This window comes from Triturus cristatus, chromosome 3_1, assembly GCF_964204655.1.
Source record: "Triturus cristatus chromosome 3_1, aTriCri1.1, whole genome shotgun sequence".
Taxonomy (NCBI): Eukaryota; Metazoa; Chordata; class Amphibia; order Caudata; family Salamandridae; genus Triturus; species Triturus cristatus.
This window is the reverse complement of record NC_140583.1, coordinates 922,074,554-922,095,340: the sequence shown is the minus strand read 5'-3', so window position 1 is coordinate 922,095,340 and position 20,787 is coordinate 922,074,554. Positions and strand designations below refer to the sequence as shown.

The following is a 20,787-nucleotide window of genomic DNA, read 5'->3' as shown; positions in this document are numbered from 1 at the left end:
CCTCAAGGGTCAATGGCAATCCCACACAAACATGGAACGGTGTGTGAAACAGTGCTCCATGCCTGTGCTGTGCATTTTTCTGATCACATCCTGTCAGTTACAACAATTGAAGGAGAAATCATTTTCTTGCTTTCAGCTGGGTACATCTCCCTAGCCTGCACATGGCAACATCTTTTCAAGAGCGATCATACCCAAACCAGCACAGCACATTCCTTTGATAGTATATCCCCTGGCCTCACAAAATTCTATTGTTCATTTGGAACCCAATCTCCCTAATGTTAGTGGGTTTGTAGGACCAAAGGATGGGAGATTAGGCTATCCCTTTTTCGAAATCAATCAATCATCGTATTTATATAGCGCACTACTTACCCAGAGGGTCTCAAGGCGCTGGGGGGGGGGGGGGGGATCCGCTACTGCTCGAACAGCCAGGTCTTGAGTTGCCTCCTGAAGGCGAGGTGGTCCTGGGTCAAGCGGAGGTGGGTGGGGAGGGAGTTCCATGTCTTGGCGGCGAGGTAGGAGAAGGACCGCCCCCCTGTGGTGGCTCTGCGGATGCGGGGGACGGCGGCGAGGGCGTGGCTGGTCGAATGGAGCTGGCGTTTGGGAGCGTAGAAGTTGAGGCGGCCGTTGAGGTATCCTGGGCCTTGGCTGTGTAGGGCTTTGTGTGCGTGGGTGAGGAGACGGAAGGTGATTCTCTTGTTGACCGGGAGCCAATGCAGATCTCTCAGGTGTCCGGAGATGTGGCTGCGACGGGGGATGTCCAGGATGAGTCATGCTGAGGCGTTCTGGATCCACTGGAGTCTCTTCTGGAGTTTGGCGGTGGTTCCGGCGTAGAGGGTGTTGCCGTAGTCCAGACGGCTGGTGACGAGGGCCTAGGTGACCGTCTTCCTGGTCTCGGTGGGGATCCACCGGAAGATCTTACGTAGCATGCGCAGGATATTGAAGCACGATGAGGAGACGGCGTTGACTTGTCTGGTCATGGAGAGGGAGGAGTCCAGGATGAAGCCCAGGTTGCGTGCGTGGTCTGTTGGTTTGGGTGCGCTGCCTAGGGCGGGGGGCCACCAGGAGTCGTCCCAGGCGGAGGGTGAGGATCCCAGGATGAGGACTTCCGTCTTGTCCGAGTTCAGTTTCAGGCGGCTGTTCTTCATCCATTTGGCTACCTCTTTCATCCCTTCGTGAAGGTTGGCTCTGGCGGTGGCGGGATCGTTGGTAAGGGAGAGGATCAGCTGGGTGTCGTCGGCGTAGGAGATGATGTTGAGGTTGTGCTGGCGTGCGATGTCTGCGAGAGGGCTCATGTAGATGTTGAAGAGGGTTGGACTGAGTGAGGAGCCTTGAGGGACGCCGCAGATGACTTCGGTGGTTTCGGATCTGAACGGGGGGAGGCGGACTCTCTGTGTCCTTCCAGCGAGGAAGGAGATGATCCACTCCAGTGCCTTCTCTCGGACTCCGACGTTGCTGAGGCGTTGTACTAGGGTGCGGTGGCAGACAGTGTCGAAGGCCGCGGAGAGGTCGAGGAGGATGAGGGCCGCTGTTTCTCCGTTGTCGAGCAGCGCTCGGATGTCATCGGTGACTGCGATCAGGGCGGTCTCGGTGCTGTGGTTGGCCCGGAAGCCAGACTGCGAGGGGTCGAGGGAGCCATTCGTCTCGAGGAAGGCGGCCAGCTGCTTGCTGACGGTCTTCTCGATGACTTTTGCAGGAAACGGGAGCAGCGAGATGGGGCGGTAGTTCTTGAGGTCGGCGGGGTCAGCCGATGGCTTCTTGAGTAGAGCGCTGAGTTCGGCGTGTTTCCAGCTCTCCGGGAAGGTAGCGGTGTCGAAGGAGGTGTTGATGATGTCCCGCAGGTGGGGTGCGATGATAGCGTCGGCCTTGTTGAGGACGTGGTGAGGGCAGGGGTCGGTTGGAGATCCGGAGTGGATGGAGTTCATCGTGCGGACGGTGTCTTCGGTGCTGATCGGTGTCCAGGAGCGGAGGGTGGTGGTGGGGGGTGGTGGTTCGGTCGTGGTGCTCGTCGGTTGAGTGCTGAAGCTGTTGTGTATGTCCGCGATCTTGTTGTGGAAGTAGGAGGCGAGGGAGTTGCAGAGGTCTTGCGAAGGGGTGATGTCGTTGTTTCCGGCGTTGGGGTTGGAGAGCTCTTTGACGATGTTGAAGAGTTCTTTACTGTTGTGTGCGTTGTTGTCCAGTCGTTCCTTGAATGCAGTTTTCTTGGTGGCGCGGATGAGTTGGTGGTGTTTCCGGGTGGCGAGCTTGAGGGCAGTCATGTTGTCCGGTGTTGGGTCTCTGTGCCAGGTTCTCTTGTGGGCTCGGCAGTTCCTCTTGGAGCTCTTGAGTTCGTCGGTGAACCATGGGGCTTTCTTGCTGCCGGGTCTGCTGGGCGGGGTCCTCAGGGGGGCGAGCTCGTTTGCGCAGTCGCTGATCCACTTCGTGAGGTTGGTGGCCGCCTGGCTAGGGTTCGTGGTGCTGGTGGGGGGGTTCGTGCTCAGGGAGGAAGCGAGCTGGTCGGCTGTGATCTTGTTCCAATTCCTGCGTGCAGCCTGTTGCTGGTGGTGGTGGATCGTGGTCCTTGCGAAGCTGAAGTGGACGCAGCTGTGGTCCGTCCAGTGGAGTCCGGTGGCGTGGCTGAAGGCGATGTCCTTGCTGGATGAGAAGACGGGGTCGAGTGTGTGTCCGGCGTAGTGGGTGGGGGTGGTCACCAGCTGCTTGAGTCCCAGGTTGGCGAGGTTGTCCAGCAGGGTGGTGGTGTTGCGGTCGTTGTTGTTCACCAGGTGGAAGTTGAGGTCCCCGAGGAGGATGTAGTCAGCGGAGCAGAGGGCGTGTGGGCTGATGAAGTCGGCGATGTCTTCGCTGAATTGTGTGCGTTGTCCAGGGGGTCTGTAGATGAGGGTGCCTCTGAGGGTGGTCTTGGGGTTGATGTGGACTTGGAAGTGCAGGTGCTCGGCGTTAGCGACGGTGTCATCGGTGTTGGTCGTGATGCGGATGGTGTGCCTGTGGACGATGGCGATGCCTCCTCCGGTGTGGTTGATGCGGTCCCTTCGGATGATCTTGTAGCCGTCTGGGATGGCGATGGCGATGTCAGGTGCGGAGGAGGCGTTCATCCAGGTTTCCGTGAAGAAGGCGACGTCTGGGGCTGTGGTGTCGAGCAGGTTCCAGATCTCGATGGCGTGTCTGTGGACGGAGCGGGTGTTGAGCAGGATGCATCTCAGGTGGCTGCTGCTGTTGCTCGTCGAGGTCTTGGGCGCTGCTGGAGTGGTGCAGGTCCGGATGCAGGTGAACTTGCAGGCGGTGCAGCAGAAGGGTCCGTGGGTGCGTCTCGGGGTGGCTTGGTAGCAGCCCGGGACTCGGCCGGCGTTGAGTGCGTTGAGGGTGGCGGCATCGTACGTCCGGCGGGTGGACGGGGGACTGCGGGGGCCTGGGGTCCTGGCGCTGGGCGCGGGCCAGGTGCAGACGGGCTTACCTTTGGCGCACCTTCGGCGCACAATCGGCGCGCCCGCTGCGCGTCAACGCTGCGCGTATGCACGGTCGCCATTTATGGCGAAGTGGGAGGGAGGGCGGAGCAGCTGGGAGGTGGGAGCGGGGAGGGCACAGAAGGTAAGGGGGCGTGGCCGCACGCAGGCGGCGGGAAGCGGGGAGCGGGAAGCGGGTGGGGGGGCACAGAGAGCGGCGCTAATACAATGCAGGCACAAAAAAGGAAAAATCAAGGGCACAGAACAGAAGGGCAAAACGATACAGGCAGCACAAAATGAAAAAACCACACGCAAAATGTGACGGCGGGGGGCGGGGTCGACGGGGCGGGCTCAGCGAGGCTGAGGACAGTAGCGAGGGGACGCACACGCTACAGCTGGTGGCCGTGCGGCGCGGGGGTGTCCTGAGGTCAGGTCACACTCACCTGCGCTGCACGGTCGCCATTTATGGCCAAGTGGGAGGGAGGGCGGAAATCACATGAAAGCACATGACTAGAGGGTTGGAGGTTGTGACCTTTCAGAGAGTATAGATAGTAAGAAGCCATGAATTGTTTGCAGGCCAAAGATGGCTGTGACGCTGATCTATTGTACATCACCTCTAGGTTATGAATTGTATCGAGTAAGGCGTACATTCTTGTCTTGAAGTTTGGTTTAATCCTATTGCTGTTTACAGCCAGTAGTAGAGCTTGATTTTCAGAGAGGTGATATGATACAAGATAAAGACTCTGAGAACTTTGATTGAATTAAAAATGTTTTATGGGTCCTAACAACCTAGGTGTTTTCTTTGATAGGTGGCTGATAGTCAACTGGATCTGGAAATTTTATCAGGACCTAATTTCAAGGCAGCGCCATGAAATGACTTAGATTTGTACTTCAGATACTATTGCTGGGCAAAATGCAGTAACTGCTATTTTTATTTGCAGGGAATACGCAGAGAAGACCCTCGTTTCAACCAATATGAGGAAGAACCTCCTTGCAAATATATGCTGTGTGGTTGGAAGTTTCAGTCACTTAGTCGGGTAACCAATTAGTTCAACTAGCTCATAGGCTAGTTGAACTAATAGCTAGTTGAGCTAAATGTCTGAGGCATGAGAAGGTGGACAAGAACAGAACGGTAACCAATTTACCATGCAAGCTCTCAAACCCTCTGCTAGGAAGTCAGTGATATGAAACCATCACTTCAGAGGAATGTATTATGAAGGCAGATCCATTTCAGCAGCATTCTTATCAGAAACCTTAAAGGTTAGGCTTCCACACCAATCAGAAACTTAAATTCTGCTGTCGATCTGACAACTTTGTGTAATGCTCTTTTTGCATGATCACCCCCAAAGGTTTGGACTGATGCTATTGGTTTTTTGACACTGAGAGTGCACAGAGGCCTGCTAACCAGACCACAGTACCACTGTTATAATCCTTAACAAAATGTATGTCACATTGGCAACCCCTACTTGACATAAGTTAACTCACTTATAACTCCCTAGTGTATGGTACCAAAGGTGCCCAGGCCCAGTAAGTTAAGGTTTTAGCCAGGGCTGCAGCACTGATTGTGCCACCATGAGTGTGACAATGTGCAACATGGCTCCCAGCTGCCACTATAGACTAGAAGAGCAGTTTAAAACTGATCTTAAAACTGCTCATTCAACTTTGCTTTGTAAACCAATGGAAAAGCCCACACTTCCCTTAACAATATATATATAAAAGTCTCCCCTAAGGAATGCCTAGATCGCCCTAAGCAGGAAGTTGTATATTATTAAGTGAGACATATCCTTTATTATGTCCCGTAAGTAAAACACCCAAACTGCAGTCTTTACTGTGTAAAGACTAGCAGCCCGGTTGGCCAGTACAGAGTTACAGGCTGACACCTCAGCCCTGATAACTTCTGAATCGGACCACTAAAATTGGTACTTGAAGGTATCAAATTATTTGTGGCATTAAACCCAACTTGATGCCCAAGGTAAATTTAATGTCAATTTGCCACCCAGTTTCTCTAGTACCCATTCATAGCTGCTGGCCACCAGACAGCCTTCTGCCCTCCTAAGGAGGAGTGTAAACAACTCTAAAGTACAGAAACAATAGAGGCATGCTGCACAGGGAGGTGCTACCCACCACTCGCAGGAAGCTACATAGGGTGTTGGCCCAAAATGCAGGGGAGGCTGCCATTGATGGGAAAATGGCAACCACACTCGAGAGGGACTGCACCTTTGTTCAGGTAGATTGGCTTGCGACAGGCACAGAAAGGGGAAACAAGTTGCCAAACCGACTTTTCTGTGGGCGTGTAGCCAACAGGTAGGCACACATCTAGGGTGGACTACCAAGATCCCTACACCAAGAGAAGGGTGCAGACATCTTGGGTGTGGGCAGACTAGTGCACTCTAGGATTGCTAAAATGCCACACATAGCCAGAAGTCATCATAAGGAGGTAAGGAACCCGGTGACCCTTTGGCCAGTGATTGCTTCATCCCTCCAGGCCTTTCTGGGTATAAATAAGGCACCCTGACCCTCGGATCACATCTGGACTAGAAAGAGGATTGCACAGGATTGTAAATGCCCTGCTGACCCCAAGACCTAATAAGAGGCTGCACCAACCACTGGACTGCAATTGCTGCTCCTTGGGCTAGCAAAGACAGGACTGTGCCTAATGTGGAGAAGATACTCCTTAGTCCTAAACAGAAAAGGGGAACTCCAAGAGTCAGGCGGCTGACTTACTGTTGAAGCACCAGGGCCATGAAAGCTGAAGTAGCCCGTTCTGGCTAGTTAGTAGCCTGTTTTGCTGAATCGCCACAAACCGTCAACGTGTAGCCAAGAAGACCACTCCTGGGTGCTCAAAATATGTACCTGAGTCCAGAAGACCCAGAAGAGTAGTAAGAGTGCAGATTGGTCACTCAAGACGGACACTAGCTCTTACCTAAGGATCCAGCTGGACCTGCTCTGACTGGAGACCAGTAAGCTTGTTGTGACTGTACTAACAGTGGCTTAAAGAGGATGTCGATGGCCATCGACCGCTGTGGCCAAAGTTGCATAATCTCATCACTGGATCGAGAAATAACCCCAGCAAGAACCCCGACAACCACACAGTACCTAAAGAATCTTTCAGCATCCTCAGCATCAGGACCACTCCATTGAAGTCTATGGCAGTCCTTGGATAACGTGTTGAATTGGTCTTGAGACCGTTTTGGTGACCAGGTAACTGTCCAACTACTCCTTATTGCCCCCTCAACCTTCACCCTGTTGGAATTGGTCCCCCAGTCTGGGCCGGAGTATTCAAATACAACTCTTTAAAAATTTTCAAAAGTTTCTAAACTTGTTTGTGCTTTGGACATAAAAAGCTGAGCATTACGTTTTACCTAAAAATATATATCTTCGGAAGCCTCCGGTGGATTTTGCTCATCTGGTGTCTAAAAATGTAAAAATATAATCTATTTTTTTTAATTGTTGTTGGATTTCTTTCGTGTTGTGTGACTTTTTTATTCTGTTGATGGTGTGTATGAATGTTTTACAGTAGATCCTTTGTTTAAGCCTTGCTGCTTGAAGCCTCAGTTACCCAGGGTTGAGCAAGAGGTTTTACAAATGACAATCACTGGACCCAAGATGGCTTTGAGAGTGAATTACATGGTGAGGTCACAAAACCATACCATATAATATATCACAATCCTCACACTACGGATCATAAACTTTGAAACCTCTTAGAGTTATTTGACCTGTTCAAAGGAAGATCATGCGATCTTTAAAGAAGATAAAAAGTTACCAGAAATAGGATAAACACATCCCTTGAGCTGTCAACAAAAACATTGTGACTAATCTTTCATATCTGTAAGAAGTCTTCTTCAAGTCTTAGGAAAAATACCTAGTTTTTATGTTTATGATCGCTGTACTCTGGATGAGAGTGCATACGGATTTTGGCACACCACCGTGTGCATGCTATTGCTGGTAGACATTTTTCCTAACACCCACAAGGAAACAGAGAGAATGCTGTCATGTGTCTCAGTTAGGCCTGGAAGGAAAAGTTGCTGTTTTACACATACACGTTTCCTCACTTTTGCACATCGACTTTTGACACACATTTGCATTCATGACAGCTTGGATTTGTTTCTTGGAAAACTAACCTTGCTTACAGAATCAACTTCGCAAGAACACTATAATGCTACCTTGACACCATGTACAAGGTTTATACATAAATTGTGCAAATGTGCTTATTGTTTTTGTACATATAGCGACATAGCTATCTATAACACGCAAACAGTGGCAACCTGATCGAGATCTCGGCCCAAGGCAAGGAAGCCTTTTTGCTATAGATAAACATCAGTTTTCGTGTGTTAGCAGAGGAGCACTTCTGCTGTCATAGCGAGGTCCCTACATGCTGACAGTCCGGCCCAGCAGCCTGCTGATATCCTTGAGAGGAGTGTCCGGCTTGTGACCAAGACAGTGTCCTACATTCTTTCCCTTCAGGTAATGGGGTTGGAAATCCAGTACGGGGATTCTTGTCCAAACACACACATACTTATATTAGAGAATTCATAGTAGGAGTACACCAGCTTGTTTTATTGTTTTATATGCCAGCATATAAACATTGTCTCAGCACGATGGTGGACTTTTTTGTTTGTTCACTGTCCTGTTACTTCCAATAACTTTCATTTCCTTCTGTCTATTGATCATCGTAGCACATTTATTTAGTACAAGAATCACATTGGGTCAATAAACATTGAAAATATCCCCCTGAGTATTTGTTTTATATTTCTCTGAGGAAACGAGAGCACGAGTGACTGAGCAAAAGGGTTCTAGATTTATCACCACGATTTCTGAGGGATCAGGGTTGTTATGTCAGTGGTTTCTAGAACTATTTGCTCCCTGTTTAGGTTTAGGGGGGTTTACGGTGGCACTGTGAGCTAGCTGGTCTATGGAACATTATACCCTGAGGGGTGCTCGGAATAAGTCTGGCACCATCCAAACGTTCCTGCCTGCTGTCCTGTCCACGAATGCGCAGTTCCTACTGTAAAGAGGAAACACAACAATGCTAGCTAGATTCCCTCCAAATCCACTCCTGGGCTGTGCTCCACTGTCCAGAATTGGGTTTTTTCCCAATCGCCTTTCATAATTCCCTATAACAAACTTGTAATTTAGAACTCTGATCTAAAAATCTGCTAGGTAGTTTACCCCATTTTACAGCAGCTGGGATATTAATGCTCAGTTTGTAACCACAGTTGTTTTAAAACAAATACATTTTTATTATTATTCTCATAAGTTCTTTTGTCTAGAAATTACATTCTTCACTTGTGACCTAGTTTGAATACTTTACATCTTGTCACAGACCCTGCATAAACCTTTGTAAATTTAATCCTTAAATTCAGCATAAAGTGAGGCATGATTGTCTCAGGCAGAACTTACCTCATCGATCGGTGATAAAAGTGATGTCCAAGGGAAAGTCTGGTTATTGGGTGTTAAGCACAAACCAGACACTACACGTATCTCTTTAAACCTTACATTTACAATCATCAATTAATCAATAAATAAATATATATTTATATATATTTATAGGCGAGCACTCTCGTTTTGATAGAATCTTAGTAACCGGGATGCCGAGGGCACCCCAAACCACGCTTCTCCCTTCACCAAGTAAGGAATAGTCCTTAAACAGTAATGGAGAGAGAGTTGCTGACAGGCAGCCCGTGAGGCAGCTGAACAACTTTCACCCACCTAGATTGGGCACTTAGCCACAACTCTGTTGAGGGGCTACCAGAGAATGAACCTCGAAATTAGCAATGTTGCCACAAACATTGAAAAACATGATACGGGCCCAAATGCATAGCAGGCACCTAACACATACTTGAAAAATAATAATATCTTCTTTTGCTAACTGGTGTATTGAACAACACATATATTTTCAATATTTTGGATAGGAAGGTTTTACAGGCAGTTGTGAAGCTGAACTAATGAAATATTCCAGCAATATTTCTCCTTAGCAGAATAACTTGTCTCCCTCTCTTTCTATTCTCGCTCTCTCACCCCTACATCTTTCCCTTCTGCAAAGTCTTTTTACATTACTCTTCTCCTTGCCTATGCTTGATTCTCCTTTTACTTTCCCTGAATCCTTCCCCCTTCCTCTTCTTACTACCTGTAATTCCTCTTCCCTCGGCCTCACGCATCTCTCAACTTGTGTCTTCTTATGTGAGGAATGCCACATGTGGGTACCAGTCTCGCATTCCCAGTCACTGCCGGCTAGTTTCAGGCACTGGGGTTCCCATTACGAGAGTAGGGATATGCATAGTGGCTGGAGTGTATGTTGTACGTACAGTACTAACCCATGTGGGAAGCTGCACAAATGATCTCTGGGCATCCTGGAAGTTCAGACCTCAAGCCCAGGTGACAAGAAGATGTACTACAACATTACATAGAAAATCAAAGATGGACAAACGTTATTGACATTGTCGGTGTTTGTTTCACCTGTTGCCATCTACTAGTGGGCCATCTGCTCCAGGGACACATATGGATCATTAATGAATAAATAAAATCCATCATTGTCTAATAAAGCACAGTTCCTTTTCGTATGAAGACAAGTCGAGAATAATGAAAGTCAATCAATGTTTATTACCTCTCTATGGCAGCCAACTGATTATCAATTTCTTGAACTCTGGATGTATACTCCTCCGTGATATTGTGGAATTCTCTAAGAACTGAAGCCTTCAATTCGGAATATGGGCAATCTAAACTATGTAAAACATTTGGAACTTCTTGAAATAGGTCAGTATTCTCTTCAGAAGAAAGCAGCACTGTCTGTAGAGAAATAGAAATCAGGTATTTTAGAGAAAAGGCTTAGTTTAATTTGAAAGGTATTAGGTTTCCAAATATAATTCCTTTATTGGTTTTACCGTAGACTTGCATTCTCTTAGTTCCTCTTCTATAATGAGTCGTTCAAGATTAAGTCGTTCGATAATTGCCCTTTGTTGCTTCTTCACAATGTTAACCTAATTTAACAAAGCACAATTTTTTAACATGTCATTTAAGTACAAACTATTGTTGCATTTAGATCAACAATAGGTATTAAAATATATATTTGAAATAAAATGTATGAATAAAACAATCTAGAAACAATATGCAATACAATCTTTATGAACTATCAATTGAGCTAGAACTAATTATAAAAAACACATTCCTCAACTAGCCAATTACAAAAAAGGACATTAAATTATTCAACATCGAAAGAAAAAGTGTTGTCACAGCTCATTCTAGTACTTTTCACTTCAGTGATCTCAATATGGCAGTGAGTTCTCAAAGGTGCCAACCTCATCAGACTAGTGTTCCAATTATTATTTATTCTATCTGCGCCCCTTATGCCTTTTTTTGAATATTTTCCACCCTTCTCTTCTGCCGTTTCAGGGAGGAGCAGCTGATAAAATGGGTGGGGTTAATGGCAGTGGGATGTATAGTCACATAGGCAGGCCTCTACCGGAATATAAGTTGTGATCCACCTCCATACTGCAGCCTTGGTCTGTTTTCCTTGTCCATTTCTTGCTTTTCTTAGGATAAAGTCAAAGGAACTGCGACAATGCACTCGCATTTTTCTTTGATACGGCAGGTGCCTCACTCTTAACACTTTTGGGGAGGTAGAAAGAGATGGGTGAAGATCCGGTAGAGTGATCACTGGAAGCAAGTAACATACACTACAAGAACATATACAAGGAAGAGCTTTGGAAGTACAAGAAAACAAATAAGGTGCAAGGCATAGTAAAAGGCCAGAAGACACACTCAGTGGCTAGTTCAGAACATAACCAAAAGCAATGTTGGCATGCTCTATCGATGGACTTTGATAGTGGCTTTATAGTGTCCAGTCACCCAGACATGACCCCTTCCTTTATTTCCTGTTGTTCATCAGCCATCTATGAATGGGAAATCCGCTCTGTGTTCAAATGAGAATGGTCACCATCTTGGATTGAACTGTACACAGCTCTCAAGGAACAATGATACTCACATCCACTGGTTGCCATGTCCATGTGTACATAATCTCCACCTCTGCCAAACTGCATGTCATTCTGCAGCACTCCTGTCTATCGCAATCACCCCAGAGTTTTGCTGCCGCGCAGATCCTACCAACCTAACCTGAGCTCCTCGCTGGGTGTGAGTCCAGAAGCCCCAGCCCATCACTGCCTGCAGAGGCCTGACAAGGGAATGACAAAAAGTTGTCAATATTATCTGAAGAAGATATGGATACTTTTTTCAATCAATAGTTGAGACTAATCTTTAAGTAGTAGGGTATATAAACCCAGAAATACAGCACCATTAGCATATTCAAGGGTCCTGAAAACTTCATGTTTTTATTTATACAATTATGTGTTTTATATGATCACAGTCTAGTGTGGATAAAAGACTCATTTTTGGCAGCCACACCTCCCTCTGGAACGACTCATGGCGGCCAGCGAAACTAGGACCCACTCCGAAAGAAAGCGCCTGCAACCTCAGCATCGTCCTAGACAGTGAACACTCGATGAAATGACAGGTCAACACCATATCCTCAGCCTCAAATGGCTACCCACCAGCACCAGAAAAACAGTGACACAGGCCCTCATCACCTGCCACCTGGACTATGGCAATGCACTCTATGTAGGTACCACCAGCGAACTCTTGAGAAGACTCCAGACGATCAAGAAAGTAACACCCAGACTGATCCTCAACCTACCCAAAAGGTACCACATCACCCAACACTTGAGAGACCTCCATTGGCTACCCATCCAGAAGAGATGCCTTTTCAAGCTTCTGACCCACGCCTACAAAGCCCTCCACAACCAAGGACCGGCATGCATGAACCACCGCCTGCACTTCCACCAACCACAGAGAAACCTCCGCTCTGCCCACCACGCCCTTGCACAGACACCATGTATCCATCGCTGCCTCACCGGAGGTCAATCCTTTTCCCACCTCACAGCCAAATCCTGGAATGCCTTACCCCTCCACCTTTGAACAACTCCTTCATTGGCAGACTTCAGGAAGGGACTTTAGACCGGGCTCTTCAACTGAGACCTGCAGCCCAGCACCTGGATACCCTCACAGGGTGATAAGCTGCGCTATATAAGTACAGCTTGATAGACTGATAATATTTTTGAATAAATTACCTATTTGGGATGTCATTTGTAAACTATTTCCACTACAAGTCTTAGTGGGGGTCATTTTGATTACACAATAAAAGGATTAGTAACAAAGCATGGTATGTAGGTGTTAGTCCTCCCACCCAGTGCAACAGATCAAGTAAGCACATTTAATATATGTGACTTATAATATCTGTGTGGGGAGATTAAACACAAATTACAACATCTATCTTGTTTCCTATTAAGTGGGTTACATCCAAAGTACAAGAAAAAATCATGTCGACTTTCTCAAAAAGAGCAATATAATAACTTTGAAGTTATAACATATAAGCTTTTCATGAGCCGATGAATGAAATCTATTTTAAAGTAGCTGGAAAGAGATGCTGATAGTCTGTTTAATGGCCGAATTGCTGTATGCAAAGAGAATGTCATCAGCAGCGACAAGCACAAAGTTATAAAATAGATTAGTATTTCAGATTATGGCTCCTCTTCGATGGGCTTACTAGCTTCAGAGAAAGACAGTATGTAACACAATTGACCGGCAGAGCTATTATCTATGGTAGAGACTTAATTAAATGGCTTACACTAGAACTCAATCTTTTGTCAGACCGGTTTCCAATTTTATTAATGTTATTATTCTAGCACATAGTAGCTCTCCATTAAGGCTAGAACCAAGCAGATATTAAACACAAAATCTGATAGAGACTACTAGCCGCAGATTCCCTAACGTAGACTTATCCCCAGGCGTGATACTGGACCCGGAAAACTTTCTTTGCCCCAGCATCTCTGCGCGCCCAAGCGGATATTAAACACGAATTTGGAAAGTATTCCTATTGTACTGAGGGTTGAGCCTCTAAAGCAGGGATGTGGGATTCGGGGCCTAATGTACAAAGCTATTTTACAGTACAAAGGTCGAAACAGAGCCTTTGCAGCTGCAAGACAACATACAAAAAAACAAAATGTGGTTCAGTAACATGTTACTAAATCATTTAGGTTTATAAGTAATTACCATATTTAGAATTGGGGTGTAAAGGGCATCCCTTCCAAATAACAATTCCTTAAGTTACGTATTAATGTTTCGCAACCAAAATCTGGTCGCAAAACATTCATATTTTAACGCCAAGTCAAATGAGGTGGTGACCTTTCGCAAATGTGAGCTCTTTCTCTTGGTGAATGTGGACAAAGCTTTTTTTTCGGAGTAGACAGTGCTCCCTGGTACCAGAGCCTGCACCTAAAAAAATATGGTTGTAAAATTTTCGATTTCATTGTTTAAATGCTTACTCTTTTCCTTTTAGGGAAAGAGGCTTCATTAAAAAAAATATTTATTTAAAAGCAATTATAGACATGGTGGTCTGCTGGCCCCAGCAGGGCACCTTCCCTGTGAATCTAGCCAGTCATAGTGGGTTGCAATTTGCAATCTACCTGATACATTTTGGTATGTTCCAAATAAAAAGTTGCTAATTGTGAATCGTTATTATTTTCAATTCACAATTTCTTATTAGGAATGTTAGTACATGATGCCCATTAGGCAGTAGTTTGCATTTTGTACGTTTTGTCTACAGTACATCTTGAATTCAATTCACTTGCATCAACAGTCAACAAGAATTGTGATGTTTCATATCATCAGGCCAATACATTCTTGATCACCTGTGCTTGATAGAGGAAGTTACATAAACAAGAAGCATCCCAATGTGTGTGTGGGGGGGAGACAGACAAGAGAGGAAAGAGACAGAGAAGCAGAAAGACGGAGGGGGCAGAGCGTGGGTGCATGTGAGATCGCAGAAGAGAAAGAGAGAGAGAGGGAGTAAATTCTGAAAGAGATTAAAACCAAACTATTATGAGATTCCATTACTATCCAGCTTATCCTAAGCAAGTCACCCTCCCTTTGGTTAGGATGAAAAACGGAAAACAGGCCGTCTCCCCTCCATTTCTGCATTTATTCCCTTGTCCTTCTTTCCTTATACATCCCTTTCTGATGTATTCACTTTCTACTACACAAGCATTTTGAAATGTGGTTTATATTGTTCATTGCTAATATGTATAAGCTAAGTGGCTGAATTTCAATAAACAAGCATTGGCAACGGCAATAGTTCTGGCTTTAAAGGAATGTTGTGTGATAATGTGAAGCATTACAAGTAAATAGCATATGTATTTTTGTGGGAGCAAAGAACTGTAGAATAATATTGGCGTTGTAGGTTAAAAGGAGAAATGGCAGTTGCATTGTCAAGCCAGACCCAAACATCCATGTTGGTTAATGACTGCTCTCCTCCTATCTGTGCTGCAGCCAACGAAAGAAAAACACAATGAATTATCTAGTTATCTAAGACACTTTTACAGCATTACAATGTCGGTGAGTGCTCTGAAAGTTCAAGCTCAGGCTGCTGGATAAATAGACAAAATGATCACAGCTGGTGGAGGGCAAGCACTTTTTTTGTGGAAGCACCTAACTTCTGCCCAATCAAAACGTGTACTTTTGGCTCCCAACATGTGGGTAGAGCAAAAACCCCTCTCTAGTTGTACTCATATAATTGTCTGGCGACACGTGCGCTGTCAAGCCACACCATATAAGCCAGACCCAAACTTATAACGAGAGAAGGAAGAGACCGTGCAAGTGTGTTTGAGGTAGAGTTTAGAGGGAGTTTATTTGTGTGAGAGAGAGCGAAAGAGACAGCATCAGAGAGAAATAAAAACTAGCTTAACAATCAAGCAATAATAAAGAGCCAAAAACTAGAACCGGTGATCAAAAGTGAACTAAATGAATAAAATACGGTGCCCTTTTGGTTTGAATACTGTTTTTTGGGCTCCATCCCTTTAACATTGTTGCTTCTGGAACACATACATTTGTTAATGTATTACCAGATAGATTCACAACAGGAAGTAGAAGGCTTGCTGCTAGGCTCAGAGCGCGGCTCCAATAAGTGTTGCACACAGGGACATGGCCAGATATTGGAAATGAGCAGGTTCCTCTTATACAAGAGGCTAAGTTGCATCATCCCTTCTCCTCCAGACCATTATGCTAATGTGCAGAGTCTGCCAAGAAACAACTCTTTTCTATTCCATCAGCATTAAAGGGTGTGCAATTGGAATACCAACACAGGCCAGTATAGTACTTAAACTAGCGCCAAACGCACTACCTATTCGGCAGTCCAGGCTTTTTTTTAAACGGTCTGAATAAATACCAGAGTACCAATATACCTCTACTACTGTAACCTGAAGCATGTTTGTGGCAGTCATACACCAGGGAACCAAGCCACGTATAACAATTAAAAGAAAATGTGATTATCTATGATAAATGCCAGCAGGTGGTAACACTATATAACAGGACATTAATGCAAAAACTAAACCTCACCTGTTTGACCGATGGGAGAAATGGTCAGCTGCTGTGGCAGTAGACTTGGGAGTTAGAAACTTGCAGGTACTTTTAAATTAAACTCCCAAAATTTCTTCGAGGCTCAAACTCATACAGCTCAACTTCCTGCACAGAGCACACCTCACTTTTAAATGTTTACCCATGATATACCCGGCCTCATCTGCTTCTTGTCCCCAATGCAGGGTATCAGAGGCAGATTTCTTTTAAATGATCCTGGCATGCAATGCTGAATTTGGCCTTGGTGAATTTTGGGACATTTCGGTATCCGTGAAAGGAGCTATGGGCAGAACAGGAAAAATATCTCTATCATCTATTAAGCTTAATGCTCTGATCAAGGAAGTATAAACTGGACAACAGGTTCTGAGAACTGGCTTTAATCATTGCTGAAGCACCCAAAGCAAGCGCCTGGGTCCCTGCATTGAAATAATGGGTTAAATGAATCATACACCGGTCTGCGGCTAAAGGAACATAACTGCTGTCTGCACACGCTAAGGGAGAGGCAATGGGGATGTTATTGTAACAGAGGAGGATCTGGTACGATTGTTTATGAATGGAACCAATATCGACAAATCAACTTGAAGCTCACACCATGTAGAACGAATTCACAATATTCCACCTATACATTGAGATATAGTCCTTAATTTGAAATTCAACAGAATGATTGCAACAATGGGCCTTCCTGATTGTTGCAACCTTCATACATTGCTGCTGCCCAAAAATGTTTGCTCTGCTCCTTGGCAAGAAGTCATGATGCATCAATACTATTAGATGGTTGTCGCCCGCTACAAGTTGGAATGTTTATGTTCTTCTAAACCATCAACGTGCTATACTCTTGCTATCCATTTATGCATTCTGAAGATGTATCATTGTAATCTTTAAAAGAATAATAAATATTGCTATAAAGTGGACTGGAAATAGGTAAGTGATAAACTCCTTTATTACGGCCTCCACTCTGCCACCACAAGCACGTCGAGTACAGGGCACAGCAACCAACAAACTCTGCCAGTCAGGCTGCTCTTGTCAACATTCCAAGGCAGCCTCTGGCTTAACAGAAGGAATGTACCAAGGGGTGAAAAGAGGAGGGGGGGCAGGGGACAAAGGAGAAACTAAGACAGGGTTCCGAAAGAGTCCCACTATACAACCCTGGAGAAGGAAAGAGAATATAACAAATATGTTTGGTAATAAAATGCTTTATCTATGCCATCAGCAAGTAGGCTTCGGCATTGGTTAAATATTTTAGGTAAATAAAACACACTTGGAAGTAGAGTACCAAACAACCATGGGAAGCTCCTACACAGAAGGATGTTTAGTACTATTATTACTAACAGTGACAATGAGTTTTGTGTGCGGTGTTTGCTGTCATTCCCCCAGCAACTGTGGAGACAGAAACTGCCCAAAAATATCTATCCTGCATTTGAATTTTTATACCGCTTCATTCTACACTTCTGCCAAATTTCCTAAATTAATTTTATGTAAGCTTAATTGTACTTTCTTGAATATACCTTAACAACAAAATAAGGTAGTTGTGACACTATGTGAATGCTTACTTTGCCCAGTAAAGTGAGGAAGGTGGCTTGTCCTGAACTAACCAAATTGCTTTCATAGATACCATCAACATCTCCTTGATGGAACCCATAAAGGTGAAGGTCAACCCTCAGAAATAGCTACACAGGATATCTCAATACCTCTTACAACCTGAATCACAGGAAGGTATCTGTCCCATAGTAGCCATTATAAGCAGGGAGTTTTAGTACCCGGTTATCGTCAATGTAACACCCCGATTCTCCTGATATGCAAAATGGGTAGAGCCAAAGTGTACAGGTTCATACAAGACCTTTGCACCATTAACAATGTGGTTATCCCTAGCTTCCCCATGGCTCCCAACCCCACCATTCTTTCTTGAATACCCAATAGTTCACTGAGGTTGACCTTTGTTCTGCTTTCTTCTCCATCCATCCCCATACATGACGAGAGTCAGTATATTTTTTTGCTCACATTCCATGTGTCTCAGTGTTCTTGGACCGCACTACCACAAAATTTTACAAAGCCTCCTCAGTGTTTTCTTAGGTGTTCAAGAAGCATGTGTACATTATGGTTGTCTCCTGAGGTTCTATTTTAATCTAATATGCAGATGACTTATTGTAGGCATGTTACTCTAGATGAAAAAAAGGATGACTCGGTCTATCTCCTTAGCTAATTGGCTAATGAGGAACATAAGGGTGCAGAAGAAAAATTGTAGTTCTGCCTTACAAGAGCAAGCTATGTGGGGCATGAAATCTTTGCGGGCAAGCATAACTTGTCCTCTAATTGAGGTGAAGTCATCCGTAGGTTAAAATTGCCTTGCGGTTACTAAAATGGGTGTTGTTTTTATCACTGTTCATCACAGGATTGGTGGTGCTAGTAACAGGGGAGGCCCATCCCAGCCTCGTACGGGCTCTGACGAGCACAGTTAGGCCTGCTCTTGGCCTGGACTTCAACCACGCAGTGTGTTAGCAGTAAATATTGCTTCATAGCTCTGCCCAGCCTCCTCCCAGGTAACAGAGCATTGTAGACGAGGAAGTCCTCTGACGGGAGGCGTCCTGCACAACGGGATGAGTGTCAGCACTAAATAGTACTTTGAGACTTTGCCGACTTTGATGATAATTCCTTAAATAAAAAAGGGCTAAGCAGGCTGTTTCAATCACCACTAGGTTATTTTCTTCTTTAATCTCTTAAATGTGTCCCACAGTTCTTTAAAAACTAAAATGAGTGCATTTAAGAAAGAATTAAACACTAGATTTTCTCCTTTTGCAGACAGGGTGAACTAAGAGACCATTTTCTTGATGCGCTCTTGCACTATGTATAGTAAACTAAAGTTAGATGGGAAATGACCAGCGTATTTGGAGTTGGGCTTAGACCAATTGAGTATGAGTGCATGCAAGCTTGACTGGCGCATGTTCCTAAAAATTCACTTTGCATGAAAATACTTCTTCCTAGTGGTTAATCGTGTTTCAACCTTTAGAATTGTTTACCAGTGGTAATTGACCTAATAATGCATTTTTGGAGTATTGTGAAATACATTATGTCTTGTTTAAATAAAATACAAAGAATATATTTTGTAATTTCGGGGTCTTATGGTTTATGTAAAAAATAGTTTCTCATCAAAATTGATATATTGTGAAAGTCTAAATCTTAGATGGTCGTCACATGAGGAGTGAAAGCAGAGATGGATTTTGGCACATGGTCATTTAGATGGCATTGGACGGAAGGTCAGTGTATGCAATCAATAAAATGTGAAGGTGTGAAGGAAATTGTCCCTTAGCCAAGCACTTGCATGTAGGCCCAGTAAGTGAAACTAGGCAGTGGTAGTTATGGTAGGTCAGGTTTGCAAGGAAGTAGCCAGTAAATTAAAATACCCCCCACTTCAATCCATAGCTCTTATGGCACCCAGCAAACGAAGCAAGTCTTCTAAACCCTCCTCAAAAGATCGTTCTTGTCACTTAAATCCAAGCATCTATCCATTCATTCTTTCCTCCTTCCATCCACCTGCTGATACCTAAAATTTCACCTTTACATTCTGTCATCCATTCATTCTTTCATCTATCATGCAGTCTTTCATCTTTCTGTCTGTCTGCTCATCTTTATCCATACCTATTTATCCAACTTCAAATCTATCCATCAAATCTACCCGTCTATCTATCTATCAATCCACCCTTTCACTCAACCATCTCTCCATCCACCCTTTCACTCTTCCATCCATCTGTCCTTTCTGTCATCCATCCATCCATCTACGCCTTCATTCCATCCATCCATCCATCCATCTTGTCCCTCCATCCATCCTCCCTTTCACTCATCCATCCATCCAACCTCCCACTCTTCCTTCCACTCTTCCACTTATCCATCCACCTATTTACTATTTCACTCACCCAACCACTCACTCATCCACCCATCCACTCATCCACACAGACTTTTTACTCATCCACCCACCCATTCTCCCTCCCTTTCACACATCCATCTATTTTTTCACTCATCCATCCATCCACCCTTTCATCCATCCTCCCTTTCACTCATCCATTCATTCATTTATTCACTCATTTATCCTTTCACTCATCCCTCCATCCTTTCACTCATCCATCTATCCTTTTGCTCATCCATCCATTCACTCTTTCACTCCATCCATTCATCAACCCTTTCACTTCATCCATCCAGTCTCCCTGTCACTCATACCATCCATCCATCCATCCATTCATCATCCTTCCCTTTCCCTCAGCCATTTATCCTTTCTCTCACTCATCCATCCATCCTCACATCATCCATTCACCCTACTTTTCACTCACCCATCCATCCTTTCACTCACTCACTCACTCATCCATCTATCCATCCCTTCTCTCATCATCCATCCATCCTTTCATCAAACTATCCACCATCCCTTTCACTCAGTTATCCATTCATCTACTCATCCATCCATCCTTTCACCTGCCCATCCATCCTTTCACTCATCCATCAATACATCCTTTCTCTCACTCATTCGCCTTTGCTTGCAGAGCTGCAGACAGAAGAGGCCCATCAAGGATTCCACCCTATGTTAAAGGGTGTGAGCTGTTAAAATCGGGAATTCACAATCCCACAGCTCCATCCTTTCACTCATCCATTCATCCTTTCTCTCATCCTTCTATCCACCCTTTTATTCCGTTCATCCATCCAAATTTTCACTTCACCAATCCATCCATCTATCTATCTACCCTTTAACTCATCTGCCCATCCTTTTTCATTATCCATCCACCCTTTCCCTTTCATTTATCTAACCATTCTTTCACTCATCCATCCTAGCATCAATCTTTTTACTCATTCATCCATACATCTACCCATCCACCCTTTCACTCACCCATTTCCCCTTTCACTCTCACAC

General features: G+C 45.0%; 1 protein-coding gene across 1 annotated transcript in view; it reads right to left on the bottom strand.

Annotated features, from left to right (window-relative positions):
• CCDC148 (coiled-coil domain containing 148) overlaps positions 1-20,787 on the bottom strand; it is an 871,149-nt gene that overhangs the window by 395,021 nt on the left and 455,341 nt on the right. The window contains exons 7-8 of the mRNA XM_085645511.1: positions 10,319-10,414; positions 10,042-10,223 (exon numbers count right to left, since the gene is read on the bottom strand). Coding sequence (XP_085501637.1) covers positions 10,042-10,223; positions 10,319-10,414 — 278 coding nt within the window. The remainder of the gene's footprint in view (positions 1-10,041; positions 10,224-10,318; positions 10,415-20,787) is intronic.